Here is a 12,591-nt window from a genome sequence, read left to right on the forward strand (position 1 = left end):
GGCTTCTCCAGTCGGGCAAACGAGGGCTGGCTAATTAAGGCAAGGCGCCTGGGTGGCACCTCCGCTGCCCCCCCCCGCGGGTTACTCACCCAGCAGCATGAGCGGGCGCCCGGAGAGGCTGGCGTTCTCCAGGTGCAGGACCACGAGGCTGCTGCTGATGCGCAGGGCGCGGGCCACGAAGGGGGCCGAGTGGTCCAGCAAGGGCGTGTTGCGGGCGTCCAGGTACTGCAGGCAGTTGGTCTGCGGGGGGAAGACGCGGGAGACGTCAGCGCTCGGCCCCGCGGCCTCCGGACGCGTCCCGCTCGCCCCCGCGGCGGCCCCAAACCGCCCCGCGCGCCGACCAGGCAACGCGAGATAAACGGCTTCTCCGGGCTCGAATGCGCCCGGAGAATCGCCCCACGCTCCTCCGTCGCCGACAACACACGGCCTTTTCCCTTCAGTCAAGGCCGAAGCTCGGACTGGGAATCGCGGTGCTGCACGGCGCTCCTCCAGCTCGCTTCCCGCTCTGGAAAGCCCCGTTTCCAGCCCCTAATTCCGCACGTGAATCTTCCCCAAGTCGCTGTCAGGTTTTTGCCGTCCTCCTCAAGCTGCAGCACTGGGGCGGGTGTATTTTGAGCGATCACCGCCATGCCGAGCACCCGGCCTCTTCCAACAAACCCGACCTCTGCCCTTATCCAAGGGCTAAATTGCCTAAACTGCCAGATTTTCCATCCGGGAACCTGCATCCGAGGACACCGGTCCCTCGGCTGGGATTCGGCTCAGAGCTGGGGACTCGCAGGTGCCGGCGTTTGCTTGGGAGAAGCTGAACCGTGCTCCAGGCTCGGCCAAGCGCAGGCACCGGATCCGCACGGAAAAAAGCCGGCGACGCGGCTCCGGCACCTACCCGCGGGCAGCTGGAGCGCCGGCACGGATCGGGAGCAGCTTGTTTGGAGGCAGGTGGGTCGGGCTGCAGCTCTGTCCCTACCTGTGCGCGCACCTAGACCTCGCTTCCGCAGCTCCCGCGTTACCGGCTCCATCGCTCGGGCCCGGCAAAATCGCCCGAGTCCCGCGTAACTGGGACCGGCTCCGTGGCGGCTTTCCAACCGGGATTGCGCAACGCCGCGGCAGCAGCACGCCTGGAAGCGCGGACGGCGCGAATTAGCAGGGAGAGGTGTAATTGGGGATCCGGGGCGGTTTTGCGGCGCGCCCTCCGCGCGGCCCCGCTCGCCCTGCCCTGCCCCGGTGCCGGAGCCCGCGGCGGCTGCCTCCCTCCCTCCCTCCTCGCCGCGCGGCTTGCGGAGCGGAGGCTGAACAACACGATTAATTGCAGCTGCGAAGCCAAACACCGACACCAGCCACCCTACCGCAAACACAGACAACGAGCGTCAAAACCAGGAGATTGCTCCTGCAAACGTATTTCCAGCAACAATCTACCTTTTTTTTTGTTGACCGAGACTCGCGTTTCAAGTCTCTTTCCCTGGTACGCATCAAGAATTCACCGAAACGCCCCGAAATCCTAATTTTTTTGGGCAGAACCACGCTGCAGGTTTAACGCGGGAGCTGGGGAAGGATGTAGCGGGACTATTTCTGTAAACGCACCGCTTCCTCCCCGCCTAACACTTTCGTAAACCAAAACAAGCAAAGAGAACAAACGTCAGGAATAATTCAGGGCTGCGCAGCGCTCCGGCGCTGTTCTCCGAGCGCGAGGCATTAGGTAATATCCGAAGTGTCGGAGCAGGTGGGAAGTGCGGTTTTTCCTGCATCACAGCGTGGTACCGGGCACGTTCTCCTGTGCAATGCCCCGACACCCAGCTAGCTGCAAACTGCCGAGCCACTGCTCTGCAAAGGCTGTATCTGCGTTGTATTCGCGTTATATTCTCAGCTCCTGCTTTACCTGGTCTCCGATCTTCACGGTATCCGAAAAGGACACTCAGAAAAATCGCCCTGCACCCTCGCTTAAGCAGACGCTAGCTGCAAATCAAGCCGCTCCGCGCTCCGGCTGAGCGTCGTTCCGCCCAAACGAGCCGGGCGCAGGGCTGCCCCTGGAAGAGCTCCGACGGGTAAAACGCTCCACGTTACGGGAAACGAGAGGAGGGAGTCGACACCGTTCCCGCCTCGTCCCCAAGCCCCCTGCGACCGCGGGAGCAGCCGCGGAGGTCCGAACGCGCGGAGGACGCACCTTCCTCATCATGTGCGCAGCCGCCTGCCAGCCGCGGGTGCCGATGTGCTTGTTGAAGGAGATGTTGAGGTGCGTGGCTGACTCGTAGTACTCGATCATGTCGAACAACGCCGAGGCGCCCTGCAAAGCGGAGAGACACAGGAGTTGTCACGAGCCGCGTTAACCCGGGGAAGCGGCACGACTGCAAGGAGACAAGTATGGAGGTAACGGGTTGTTAGCGGACAGACTGAGCGTCTTTCGGACGAAACACCGGGTTATAACGCTGCTTTCTGGGGCAGAAACGCTGCTTTCTGGGGCCTCCTTGGGAAGGCGACACTCGTTCCCCCAAGGCAATAGGAACCCGTCCCACCTGCAGCCTGACCGAAGCCACGAGGATTATCCCGGCTGGCTACATCCGATCAGACCGACACCACGTTCCCAGCCGGTTCGTTCTCATTCTTCTCCTCTCCCCTTTGCTTTTCCAAAGCCCGGACGAGCCCGTGAGAAGCCCAAAACAGAAACCCCCCCCGGCCACAGCGGACCGCGGCGGGAACGGGCAGAGCAGAGAGGCGCAGCGAGGGGTTGTGTCGTGCTTTACACGAGCCAGAATTACCCAAATTGCTTCTGAGAAGGGGAAGCACCAAGGGGGGAAGGGGATGCTGCTTCTCTGCAGGACGCGAGCAATTCGGGCACGAACCGTCCCACCCGCCGGGCTCCTCGGCTGCGTCCGGCAGCGCCCCAGGGAACCGCTCGGGGATTGAGTCATTAAGCTCTCGCAGAAAAGCTCCCCGAGCCCTTGGAGGCAGCCCGGGCAGGACGAATTATCCCTTCGATCTCAAGCGCGAATGACCTCGCATCTCAGGTGACACGTTCACCTGCCCCCAAGCCTGGGTTCGCTTGTACAATCGCGTTTTGCGTCGTCCCCCACGGGCCAGATCCCCAACCCCGGCAGAGCTGCCTCCTTACAGGGACGCCCGCACGTAAAACAAGTTCTGCCTACGGAAAACCCATCGCGTTTTGAACCGGACTTGCTGTTTTGCTCCAGGAGATGGGTTTAACCGCAGCAGCACCAGGCTCGAGAGGGACGAGACTGCAGCTGGTTGCTCGTGTTTTACGTCGGCCTTTCCCAGGGACCCGCTCTGCGGATTTGCTGCCCGCAGAAAGTCCCGAAGGACACAAAAAAAGGCCCCGTCAATATTCCAGATGTCCTCGGGCACGTGCTCGTCCCCCCGCCGACGATTTCATCGCAGCGGACAGGAGATGCTCGGCCGGAGCTCAGCGGCTGCCGCGCAAACCGGCCCCGCGCGGGGAGCCGAGACGGGACGAGGACAGAGGCCGCGCTCGGAGACGTCTCTCCGCGAGCCGGCGGCACGCGAAGAGCTCGAGAGGCTGCACGGATACCACTGTCTCCCGGGCACAGAGAGGGATTTGTCCCGCTCCCGCTCCTCCAAGGAGGGAGCTCCGCGTTCAAGGCGGGGAGAGCGAGGCCACGGCGCTTACCGAGCCGGACCGGAGGAAAAGCTCGAGAACGTTGCCGCGAGTGAACGGGAGCAGCCGCTCTGCACCGGCCGGAGGCCGAGCAGCGCTCCAAGCGCGCCACTGCCCTGTGAATCACGGGCAGCCGCCGATTTCGCACGGGTTTGGCTGCGCTTTACCCACCTCTGGTTTAGCGTTTAAAGCCACGTGCTCCGCGGGGCGGGAGCCTGACCTCGAACCCGCCCGTCGAGCGTCACGGCTGCCCGCGGTGCCGGATCATCCGAGCGGGAGAGCAGCCCGGCAGGGCCACGTGTCCCCCCGCGCGGAGACGGGAAACCCGGTTCGGGCCAGAGCGGTAAATATGCCAAAGCGGCCAGCGTGTAGACTCGCATCTAGAGGATTAGCAAATGTTTTAAAGGCTAAACGAGTCTTTTAAGACTCTTAAAAGCTTCTGTTACGCCCCAAAAGGCAGCAGATCTAGAGGCATTCCTCATCAAGCAGCAACACGCTGCTGGTGCCGTTTAATCCGTCCTCACCGGAGGCACCGTCTGGAGTCCGAGCGGCAAGTCCAGAAGGCGCAAAAGGAACCAGAGGAGCTTGCAAATGCAGGAAAAGATCTTTTTTTAAATGAAGATGCTTTTTCTCCTGGTTGCAGGGAGATTTATAACGCGTAGATGTTAAAGCCAAACAGAAACTCAGCTCCCAAGCTTTGCAGAACTAGGAGATACAGCAAACCCGGCCAGAGCGGGCTACAGCACCAGAGACCCCCAGACACTTGAATAAACGCTGCCAAGGAAAACGGTTTTCTTAAAGTATTTGATCCGAACAGAGGCCAGTTTATTCGCTCCGATTTGTCCCCCGCCAGCGTCAAAGCACGAAGGCTCCCTGCAGCGTCACGGAGCGCCGTGCCGGCCCGTTGCAGGCGTCACCCGCGGCACCACCGCCCCGCGATCACCCTGCCGAAAACCACCCGAGAACCCCGCTCAAAATCAAGGTTTGCATCCAGGCTCGAGAGCGGGAGAGCTGAGCAGAAAAGCACTCGTGCCCGTGGACACCTACATGCCCTACAACAGAGCTGAAGGATTTGCTCGAGCACGAGCGTCCGAGGATAAGATGAGCCAGACGCGTCTCGGCCACAGCGAAGAGCCACAAAGCGCTGCAAGTCTTACGGAAAATTATGCAGAGAGACCTGGAGGACTGGAAAAAGGCAGCACAAAACGCGAACAAAAGAACAGGTCTTCAGGGAACAACGAGACTTTCTACTGTAAATTAGCTGCTCACCCGTAGGAAACTATGAGGAGGAAAAAATGTGGGTGCACTCGTCTGCCACAGGGTGACTAAGTCACCGGCGTGACGCACCGTGGAAAAAGCCTGCTGATGCGAGATGAATCAGAGCTTTTTTGGTAGGGAGACGGGAGCATTGCTGTTATCGTACAAGGATCTGGGGAGGTCTGCTCTATAAAACCCACCTCCCGCGCCGGATTTCAGGCTGAAGTCGTCTTCTCTCGAGCAGGGTTCTTAGGACTGCGAGGGGAAGTGAAGAGCTTATTTTGCTAGGCAAAACTTAAAAAGGGGCCGACCTGCTCAGCCTAACAAAAAGAAAGCTGAGACGGCAAAAAGCACCGGGAGCGAAGGGCAAAAAGGAGAAAAATAAGGGGCAGGCCACAGCGCGGTGCTGCAGAAGCACATGCAGGTTCGTGTATTCAGCTGCAAAGCCCCCTCTCCCCCCCGATCGGAGCAGAAATATTCTGCACGTCTGCCCAACCGGGGGGGTAGATTAAGCAAGACGAGTTTTAAAAATGAGAAAGTGCTTGTGTCCCAGCCTGGTTATTAGCGAGGCTGCTAATGATGCCTTTCCTTTTGATAAGCCCTGAAGTCAGCACGTGGCCCAGAGTTGCAAAATAAGGATTAACCCTTCCGAGGGCCATCGGAGGCTAAACTTTACCCCAGTAGCAACTAATAATGTTGATACCCCACAGATCGTCTTGCTCTAACTTAACTGGAAGAGAAGAGTTTAAAGCGAGGTCTCCGGGAGCTCAACCAAAACCCTCCTGCGCTCGCGGCCCACCGAGGTCCGTTCCCCAAACTAGGACAACTAAGGAACCTAAGGAAGCTAAGGGGACAACTAAGGAAAGTTGTAGCGACCCTGCCCCACTCTCCCAACTTCAATTTAGCGCTGGGGGAAAAAAGGCCAAGTTTGGGAAGTCGTATATAAGTGACCGTCACAAAAAGGCAAGAATTAAAGGGGTGGAAAGAGCCGGGCCCAAGTCAGAGAGGGCAGGCGAGCACCCGGGCTCTGGCTTTGCACCTTGCAGGACTCCCGGCCTCGGGGCGAGTGCGGATCCTGCAACAGCCAGGGAAAAGCGGGAGAGACCCCCTGGCAGGACACAGCGAAGCAGTCGGGATTTACGGCTTCCTCTCTTTGTTATTCAATAAACACCACGAAGGAAACGGGCCAGCCCTGAAAGAGCCCAGCCCGTCACCCTGCGCAGTCACGGGACCGCAGCAAGCCCGCGCCGAAACGCTCTGCAGAGCTGCTTCAAATAATTTCCTCTTTCCCTCACCCGCCGGGACCTGAATCTGGGGCCCCGGGCACCGCCAGGAACGCGGCCCGCGAGTCGCTGCAGGCCGGGATGCGCCGAGCGGGGCCCGAACGTCCGTCCTCAGCGCGGAGGAGCCGCCTGACGCTTCCTCTCGCCAGGCTGAGCGCTGCCCGTAACTCCCGGGGCTTTCAAAACAGATTTAAAAATACCCGTTTACGACGCCTCTGAGCTTCGCGGCCATCTGGGCTTCAGCGATAGCGTTCAACCTATTCATTTTTGGAGCAGCAAGCGCTGTGCCAACGGACCTAAATAAAACCACGTACGCGGAGGGGAAGGGTAACAGCAACGTGGCAGAGGTCGGACTTGTCCCGCAGCTCATCCAGGACGTCAGCGTAGCTTCAGAATCGGCCACAAAACCCGTAAGGTTTTTGTTACCTGTGAAAGAGGACGCAAGAAGCTGGGCCAGGTTACATCACTTACGTCTTCATCCAAGTTCGTTTGCTCCAAATCGACGATTTTGAACTGGACCCGTTTGAAAATTTCTTCCAGTGCCTCACAGGCCTTGTAATCCAGCTTCTCCCCTGGGGGAAAGGGAAAAAAAAAAAGAGAATAACGTGAATTTGGACGCTTGGCACGGACTCCACACACGTAACACGCACTGTACGTACAGACGGATAACCGCGAGCTACAAAGCCCCAAGCAGCAGGACAGCGGAGACGGTGAGCGATGTGAAAAGGTGACTTTCTCCTCCATTTGGAGGCTGCTACTTCTTTCCCTTCCACGTAAGCTGTTATAATTCATACGACTTGGCCTCAAATTATACACACCGACTGAGTTCCTGCCAGGGGGACAACTGGGGGCAAAGGATGGCTGCCACCAAGAGCCCACCTACAGAGCGCTATACACTTAAGGAAAATTTAGACCCGATATTTGACATCCACTTTGATATATTCGAGTGCGCCTAGCGCAGAAAACCACAGTGCATCCCCTCTGATGAATGTTTTTCATTAATACCAAGAACTAAGAGGCTTAGAAGCAAGAGCAATGACTTCCAGAGACGCCATCGGGGCTAAATGGGAACAAAGAGCTGCCGAGGAGGAGACAGACGGCCGTCTTGCGGCTGGGAGGATCAAAAAAACCCGTGGGAAGTTTTGGGACGAGTTTTTCAGTAGGACCGCTTTTCCAGTAGGTCAATACCTCAATTCCTTTTATTTAAGATTTAAGACCACCTTCTGCCAGCGAGCCAGCCCCTCGCCAGCCCCTCGCGCTCTTCCCTCCGTCCTACGTAATCACATTACGGGCGGCTCTGCCGGCAAACGAGCAGCTGGGTTATTACTCCTCTCACCGTATGAAAGGACCGTGTATTTTAAATTAAATCTCCGCACGTGCACTGCGAATATACACGGCGCTTTGTTGCTTCCGATGAATTAAATTATTCGTGCTCCGCTTTCGAGAAGTGCTGGTACCAGCCGCCTCGAGAAAACACCCAAGAAATGCAGCAAGAAACCCTCCGTATAGCAGGTCTTGAGCGCTTAAAACACATCCAGAGCTTCGCTTCCCCTGTAGTAACCACAGACATTTCGACGTGCTTCAGCGGCCTGGACCCGGCGCAGACGGCGGATTAAAGCGGTGGCATTAAAGGCTGGCTCGGGAACAGTCACACGAAGCAAATATTTTGGATGACACACGTTGCCAGATCGCAACGTGCTCAGAGAAAAGAAAAAAAAAAGCGAAACTTCAACAAGATCTTAAGAAAATCCAACTTGTCATCGCTTGACCGGTGACAGGCATTTCCCTGGAGGACTCCGAGCTCTTCAGTGCTTCAGCTCTTCACCGGCTTCAAATATTTCCCCAGCTACGCACGTTTCCCCTTCGGCACAGGCTAAAGGCTTGGCCTGGACCGCTCCTGCGAGGCGGATCGAGCTCACGGGGGCTTTCGGAAAGGTGGTGCTGATAGAGACACGCGGCAACTGCAGCTGGGCTCCTAAATCATTCAGCGGTTTCTGAAAAAAGTCCCATTACTCTGTCCAGAAACCGAGGAGATTATATCTGCCTAGAGAGCAAGCAGCTTTGGTGTTTATGGGAAGGAAGAAGGAATCCCGTCTGGCAAAATTGAGTTCAAATCATCACATCAGGACCCGTAAAATGGTTTTTTGTGTGCGTTTGGGCAAGTTCCTGGCTTCACTGCGTTGCTCCAGCACGTCGACACCCCTCCAGAACGAACCGGCTTCGTCGCCCCGAGCTCCGTGGCTGCTGCTGCCCCGGGGCAGAGTCGGCAGCGGAGACGGGAGAGGTTCAAATTAGCGTTTACCGCAAAACTGTTGACTGCCGAGCGCTTGCGGAAGACTGAGCCGCTATCGCGGCAGGCTCAGGCGCGTCGCCCGTTCCCGAGGAGCGGCGCTTTGCTGCGGGTCCCGGAGGGTCGGGAGGCGAACGGGGAAGCAGCGGGCAGCTCGGTAAATTCGCGGAGCGCGAGGAACCCAAGCTACGTCCAGGGGTTCGACGGGGTAGACGCAACCACTAAGCAGCAAAGCGAAGACGATCTGCTCGTGCCCGCTCTGAGTTTCACTGGGAACCAGGAAAACCAGGGAAGGGACCTCGGCGCACGGTGCCAAGGCACCAAGAGCACGAGGAACACCAGAAAATACCCCTGGAGGAGCTAGGAGCGAGGCTTCACCCAAAGCGCCCGGGGCGATACCGACCACCCCGTCTCCCCGATACGAAGGACCACGGGGCAGGAACGCTCTCCAAACACGACCGAGGAGAACAAGCCGTTCACCAAGGAGACGGCAAGAGGGGAAAGGCAGTGGCCTGCAGTAAGAAGAACGCAAATAAGAGGTTCATCTCGTGGAGACCTTTTAGGGAAATGAAGGTGACCCTTTTGCTTTTGCTCCCTGGGGCGAAGGGAGAAGCCACACAAAAGTAATCATTCACAAAGCAGAAAAATGTCTACGGTAAGAAGAATTACTTGGAATACCTTTCCAAGGGCAGTAGCAAGGTTTCCATCGCTTGGGGAGCTTAAAAACGTCAATCAGAAAGTCTTGTAGAAAATCTGTTCTGACTCACCCCTAACTCACACCCCCTCCAAGCTGTTCTGGGATACAGCATCACGCAGCAGGCCTGAGGACAGCACTTGGGGACGGTGGGGGGGACAGTTTGCGGTACTGCTAGTCAGTGTTTCGGGTCCTCAGGGAGCTGGTGGAACCGCTGAAGTCGCTTTGCTGCTAATTCAGTGCTCCTGAACCAGGATGTTAATATTCCTCATACAGAAACATCTCTGGTACTTACTCTTCTGCTTTCGTTGGGATTAAGCATCTCTTCTGCTCTAGCCTGCAAGAGCCCCAACTGGGACCACGACTCCAACTGATTTAAGAGCTGCACAAATGGAGTAAAATACAGATATTGCCCAAGATGCCAAACACAAACAAGTCCACCTGGGTGATGAGAAAGGGGCTTACCTTTCAGATCCAAGCAATCTATCCGGGGAGCCAGATCCTTGAATTCCTGTTAAAAGAAAAAGTAGCATTTCATATTCAGGAGGCGGGGGGAGGAAGGGGGAATTAATGAACTGGGAGGAGGTAACGGGACAAACTGGGCAAATCCTCCCCCAAACTGAGACAGGACGTAGCAGCTCTCGGGCCAAAGTTCAGCAGAAAAGGGCGAGTCCTGCCGCATTTCTCGAAGCCTCGCGCTGCAGCACGTTGCAGGCTGCAGAGAGCAGATCATCGGGCTGGGTGGGTGCGAGCCGAGAGGAGAGCTGTCAACTCTCCTTCGGGACCGCAGCCTGGAGGTCCTGCTAGCAGGGTCCTCACTCCCTCCTCAAAACATGATCCGACATGTTCTAAGAGCCGAGATCCTACACAAGGCTTTTATTCATTCTGCGCGAGCAGGGGAAAACCACAGCGTTAGTTGTGGTCTCCCTTCGCATGCTTCACCTCCGCCAACAGCATGTGCAGAATTCCATTTAAAATAATATCACAAGTAGAAAGTGCTTCGAAAACGAGTCCTTTTGGTCTCATTCTCTAGCTTAAAAAATCTTGCTGCACTGGGAAGGGGGAGCTGGAAGGGAAGTTAAAAACAGAGCCCATGTCTAGCACCCACTGATGCTGGCAGGGCTATAATTATCATTGCAGAAAGGCAAGGCAGCAAGAGGAGACGCAGACAGTCTCAGCAGCTACCGAGAGACTGGAAAGCAGCACAATCACAGAAAGAACAACAGGGCCTGGTATCGTATTAAATTACGCATAATATTTCACTAATAAATTCCTCAGATCCTGGCGTTCCGCAGCAATATTTCGTCTGTTAAGAAACCTGCTCGAGCCATTAAAACAGCGCTCGTTTCTATTTAACTGACGCGCAAACAACTAAAATTATTCTGCGAGGCAGAATAAAGGCTCGTGTTTTAACAAAATAAGCAAACGCGTAGGTTCAGTTCTAGGCTGCCCAAGCTGACTTTGCCGATATCGTCTTGGCGTTAAAAGGGGGGTAGTTTTTTTTGTACGGGGAAAGTCAGAGCTCTACCTGTATCTGCTTCAGTAGTTTGGGAATCTGCTTGCAGTTCAGCTTCTGACAGGCTTGCTTGTAGGCAGTCATGATTTCATCAACAGTCACGTTCTGAGCTGAAAACACAAGGGTAAAGGTTCAGATCACGGCTGCACTCACAGGAATCAACGTATTCGAGCTCCTCTTTAAAATACGACTACGTGCAAGGGTTTAAGCTGAGCAGAAGGGCCGCGAGGATCGAGATGGCCAAGGCGCGAAGCGAGACCGCCTGCGTTTGAATGTCCGTCCTCCCCCGAACTCCCTGCAGCAAGGAGACTGCAAGGGTTAACAACGCTCCAACACAACCCAAGGGAGGTTTTTTGACGCAAAACCCGGAGTCGGTTCAAACGTGTTGAGGAGAACAAGCCCCATCTTGTTCAGGCTCTCGCCGAAAGCGGGCCGGAGGGGCCTGCCCAGCACCCCTCGCCTCCACGAAACCCTCCTGTCTTTGGGCAAGAGCCTCTCTAAGCGGGAGAAAACCTTTTATGAAGCCTCCTGCAACGACAAACCCCAAACACCCCTCGGCAAGCCGGTCCCGTGGTTAACAACTATTGCTGTTGATCAAACGCAGTTTTCTTGTTTGTAGTTTCACTCACTTTGGCTTTCACTTGACGCATCTTTTGCTTTCTTTAAAGCCCTTCCTTCAGATAAGGGCTCCAAGAGCAGGAGCAAGCGGCCTTTGAAAGCACCTTCGTGACTCAGTTTCCCCCAAACATCAATCATTTTGCCGGCTCTCTTTGGTGCTCAACACCTTCAGGAAAAGGCGGTGGTGGATGCGTCACTGACACCGTCACCGCGCTCCCGTCAAGGGTCCTTCCGTCCTTCCTCGGTGCATTCGAGCACCGCACGAGCCCTTCCCAAGTCTTACTTGGAGTTCGGGTTCTTTGCAGGGAGGAAGAGGCATCCCGGCGCAGCGCGTTGCTTCCTGCCGTCCTCCAACTGCCGTCGCGGTTTCACGTCTCCGACCTCACGTTTGGCCAAGGTGAAGCATCACCCGCGCCCGGCGCCAGCGAGCTCGACAGCAGAGCTCTCGCCGCCAGAATTACCCGCAAACCCGCCGCTCGCCAACGTCGCTATTTAGGCAAGGACCCAGAACAGCAGCGAGGGGGAATTTGCTTCTCCAGGACCTCAAAAAGAGCCTTTTGCTCCTCGTTTCACTGAAGAGCGATGCAGATCGGTTGCGGGGTTTTACCTCGGGATTTCTACAGCATCGAATCCCCCCTCGGCTCCGGTCGTCTCCGCTCCGACGCCTCTGCGCACGCTCTGCCGGCCTGCGGCAGCCCCTTTTCCAGAGGGGGTTTCTTTCCAGCGGGAAATCATGGACCTTTAAGGTCCCTAACAAGCTAAATGCCACGTGCAAGAAGATATGTCCGGGTTTCACGGCTCAGGTTTCCAATTTGAAGGAAGCTTTAATTGCAACCGTGCTTCAGCTGAGAAAAGCGGGTCTGCGGACAGGTCTAAGCACATACAGCCACATACCCGTCCACCACCTCCTTATGCACCTCGTCCAGGAGCTCCCCTGGCCAACCGATCTACCCAAAGTAGATATATATATGCTCCCTTTAAATAGCTGCCTAACACCGACTTCTGCCTCCCTCTAAAATCTCCCACTTTCCACCATTTCAGTAAATACCACCAGCTCTCAGGACAGCTCTTCGAGCGATTTCAGATATCGGCTGAGAGCTACCGGAGCTGCTGTCCTCAGGACAGTAAGCGCATCCTTAGGACTTCCCTCCCGATTTCGAGGCCGTGGGAGGAGAATTTTATTGCTGTCATAACATCAGTGGTGTCGAGCTTTGTTCCAAATACACACCAGCGTTTACTCACCCCTTCTGCCTTTTCTGAATCACAGATAATGTCGCCGCTCCAGATACCGATGGGGCCGGTATGAAT

The 12,591-nt window shown here is 56.3% G+C and overlaps 1 protein-coding gene across 5 annotated transcripts in view; it reads right to left on the reverse strand.

The window, feature by feature from the left end:
- Positions 1 to 12,591, reverse strand: part of PPP1R37 (protein phosphatase 1 regulatory subunit 37) — a 33,417-nt gene that overhangs the window by 9,631 nt on the left and 11,195 nt on the right. For 4 of the 5 annotated variants that reach the window (XM_026119667.2, XM_064503068.1, XM_064503070.1 and 1 more), the window contains 5 exons: positions 10,678 to 10,775; positions 9,615 to 9,660; positions 6,637 to 6,737; positions 2,159 to 2,278; positions 90 to 240 (listed from right to left, as the gene is read on the reverse strand). In XM_026119667.2, coding sequence (XP_025975452.2) covers positions 90 to 240; positions 2,159 to 2,278; positions 6,637 to 6,737; positions 9,615 to 9,660; positions 10,678 to 10,775 — 516 coding nt within the window. Of the gene's footprint in view, positions 1 to 89; positions 241 to 2,158; positions 2,279 to 6,636; positions 6,738 to 9,614; positions 9,661 to 10,677; positions 10,776 to 11,294; positions 11,599 to 12,591 lie in introns of those variants that run through there. The other variant, XM_064503067.1, reaches the window with a different exon arrangement.

This window comes from Dromaius novaehollandiae, chromosome 34 (assembly GCF_036370855.1).
Source record: "Dromaius novaehollandiae isolate bDroNov1 chromosome 34, bDroNov1.hap1, whole genome shotgun sequence".
NCBI lineage: Eukaryota > Metazoa > Chordata > Aves > Casuariiformes > Dromaiidae > Dromaius > Dromaius novaehollandiae.